We start from the raw sequence: 2297 nt of genomic DNA, 5'->3' as shown, positions 1-2297 counted from the left end.
CCCCGTCCTCCCTTCCCCAACTCTCCACTTTTGATGGGTGACCGTCCTGACTCTGTTTAGATATAAGAGCCATTTTATGTATTGGCAGCATAACTCATTTGACTTGGCTTTTGTAAACTCTTTGTTTTTTTTTAAGTGAAATAGACAACCCTGAGCATTTTTCTGATTGTTAAACCTGCCCCCTTCTGCTTGAGGAATTGTTTTAGGAATTTTATGCTTGACAGTCTCAACTGCGAACTCTGGCTTCCGTGTGCTAATGAAAGATAACAGCGGTTTTGCATCACCCTATGGGCCAGATGCAAATTTGGCTCCAGAACTGACCAATGAGCTATGTCACATCACCAACCAATCCGAATTAACAAACTTGCATCCCTCATTTGCATAAGAGGACCTGAATGAGAACTCGGTTGGTTTTGGGTGGGAAGTTCTGGCTATATAAGGCTGCTCATTTTCTTCATTTGGGGAGATATTAGCCTAATGCTGGTGCTCTCCTTGCTTGCAGGCAATAAAGAGCTGTAACAACAGAAAGAGCTGTAACACTAAAAGAGCCGTCAACTACTAAAAGAGCCATAAAACCAAAGTTGGTCTTGGATTCCTCTGTGCGAGTGCGTCACTACACACTGTCATCCAAAGATGGGGTCAGACAAAAAAGGAGGGGAGGGGACGGGAAGGGAGGGGAGGGGCAAGGGGTCCTGCCTTGTCCTCGAGGCCTCAAAGAGCCCAGGAAATCACTGCCAGAGAATTAAGAACATCTGCTCACAAAACCCAGTGACATTGTGGAAAGCACAAGGAAACAGGAGCAGAATCTTATTGCTTCCGTTCCTGTCCCCGACGACCTTCAGCAAGCTTCTTCCCTGCCCAGAGGGAAGCTGCCTCCTCTGTTGAGCTTGTGTGCAGCTCCTGAAATCATGGGTGAGAACCCGCTCGGTGAACCGTGAAGCACCATGTCGGTGACTGGCACTGTCATTGCTCCTTCATTCACCCATCATTGCTGAGCACACACTTACTGTAACAGCTGCCTGGCCCCCATGTCCCACCTCCTCCCTTGGAGATCTCTAATTTAAAGAGGTCTTAGATGTCTGCTGTCATCTTCTGAATGGCCAGTCCCTTCCCTCTCCAGCCACTGGGTTTGTTGGAAGAGATATCGAGCATCACCAGAACTGAATTGTACCGATAAGGTGAAAATCAGTGTGCTCTGAGAAAGGACTCTTTGGCTTATCACGGTCATTAGTTAAAGTTCCTATAAGTAGATTGACTGACCATAAAAGTTGCTACTTTCCTTCATTAAGTTCTTAAAGGTATCTTCATGCTGTAATCGAACTTTCCTTCTCTCTGAAGCCAGATTATGTTCCATATGATCTTTTTCAGTTAGAAGTGTGACTGGTTTTAAGTGAATCTAGAGAAAGAAAAATATTTATCTTTCATTGCCTTGTTAAATTATAAAAACACAACATGAATTTTGCACAGACAAATGATACGCTACATAGTTTTCTAACTCAAGTAAACAGAGCAATTATGGGAGTTTTCACTAAACATATTTTGGCTAAATTTTTTCTTGAAATATTTTTTAAACTAAAAATAATCAATATAGGGTTAATTATTTCTTCATACAATAAGATATGTGCTTGAAAAAGCTTCTCTTGTTTATTTTCCCCGATTTAAATTTTTTTCAACAGAACTAAAAAAAAAAAAAAATTCTTCAAATTGATGAATGAGAAGAGGGACTTTGACTCCACTAAATTCTTGTCAAGGAATGTTTTCTATCTTTTGCAAAATTAAGATATCAAAGGGCAGGAATAGAGATGTTTTGGAGAAAGCTCTATCTTGTACCAAGAGATATTCCCAATCTGGAAATTTCATCCCGTGGTCAAAACATTACATAAAAAGCAAACTGAAAGAGTCAATATGTCAGAAGACAGATTTAACTGACTTTCAGGAACCTGGAAATGCAGTGCAACAGAACCAGGAGCTCCAGCTCCTCCATAAATGCCCGTCCTGCTGACCCCCTACGTGTGAGGGCCACCTGGAAGCTTAATGGGGGCAGCTTTATGCTTATTTCCAGGACACCTAAAGTCCAGTACCGACCCGTAGCCAGGACAAGAATGAAATAGGCTTATGACTTGTACTATGCTGCTTAAAGTCCCAAACTCCCCTGGACTATCTTGTCTGATTTTTTTAAGAATGTCTAGACTGATGGCTTGCGCTGGTTCGACTCTTTTTTTTTTTTTTCCTTTTTGTCTTTTTTCATGTCCGGCAACGGATCGCAACCCTCCGTGTCCCCCCCGCCCCGAACCGGA

General features: G+C 42.4%; 1 protein-coding gene across 1 annotated transcript in view; it reads right to left on the bottom strand.

The window, feature by feature from the left end:
- Positions 1 to 2297, bottom strand: part of ACOT12 (acyl-CoA thioesterase 12) — a 50104-nt gene that overhangs the window by 26843 nt on the left and 20964 nt on the right. The window contains exon 5 of the mRNA XM_008566612.1: positions 1261 to 1396. Coding sequence (XP_008564834.1) covers positions 1261 to 1396 — 136 coding nt within the window. The remainder of the gene's footprint in view (positions 1 to 1260; positions 1397 to 2297) is intronic.

Source organism: Galeopterus variegatus, unplaced genomic scaffold, assembly GCF_000696425.1.
Source record: "Galeopterus variegatus unplaced genomic scaffold, G_variegatus-3.0.2 Scaffold254, whole genome shotgun sequence".
In the NCBI taxonomy this organism is placed as follows: Eukaryota; Metazoa; Chordata; class Mammalia; order Dermoptera; family Cynocephalidae; genus Galeopterus; species Galeopterus variegatus.
This window is presented reverse-complemented; position numbering and strand designations above follow the sequence as displayed.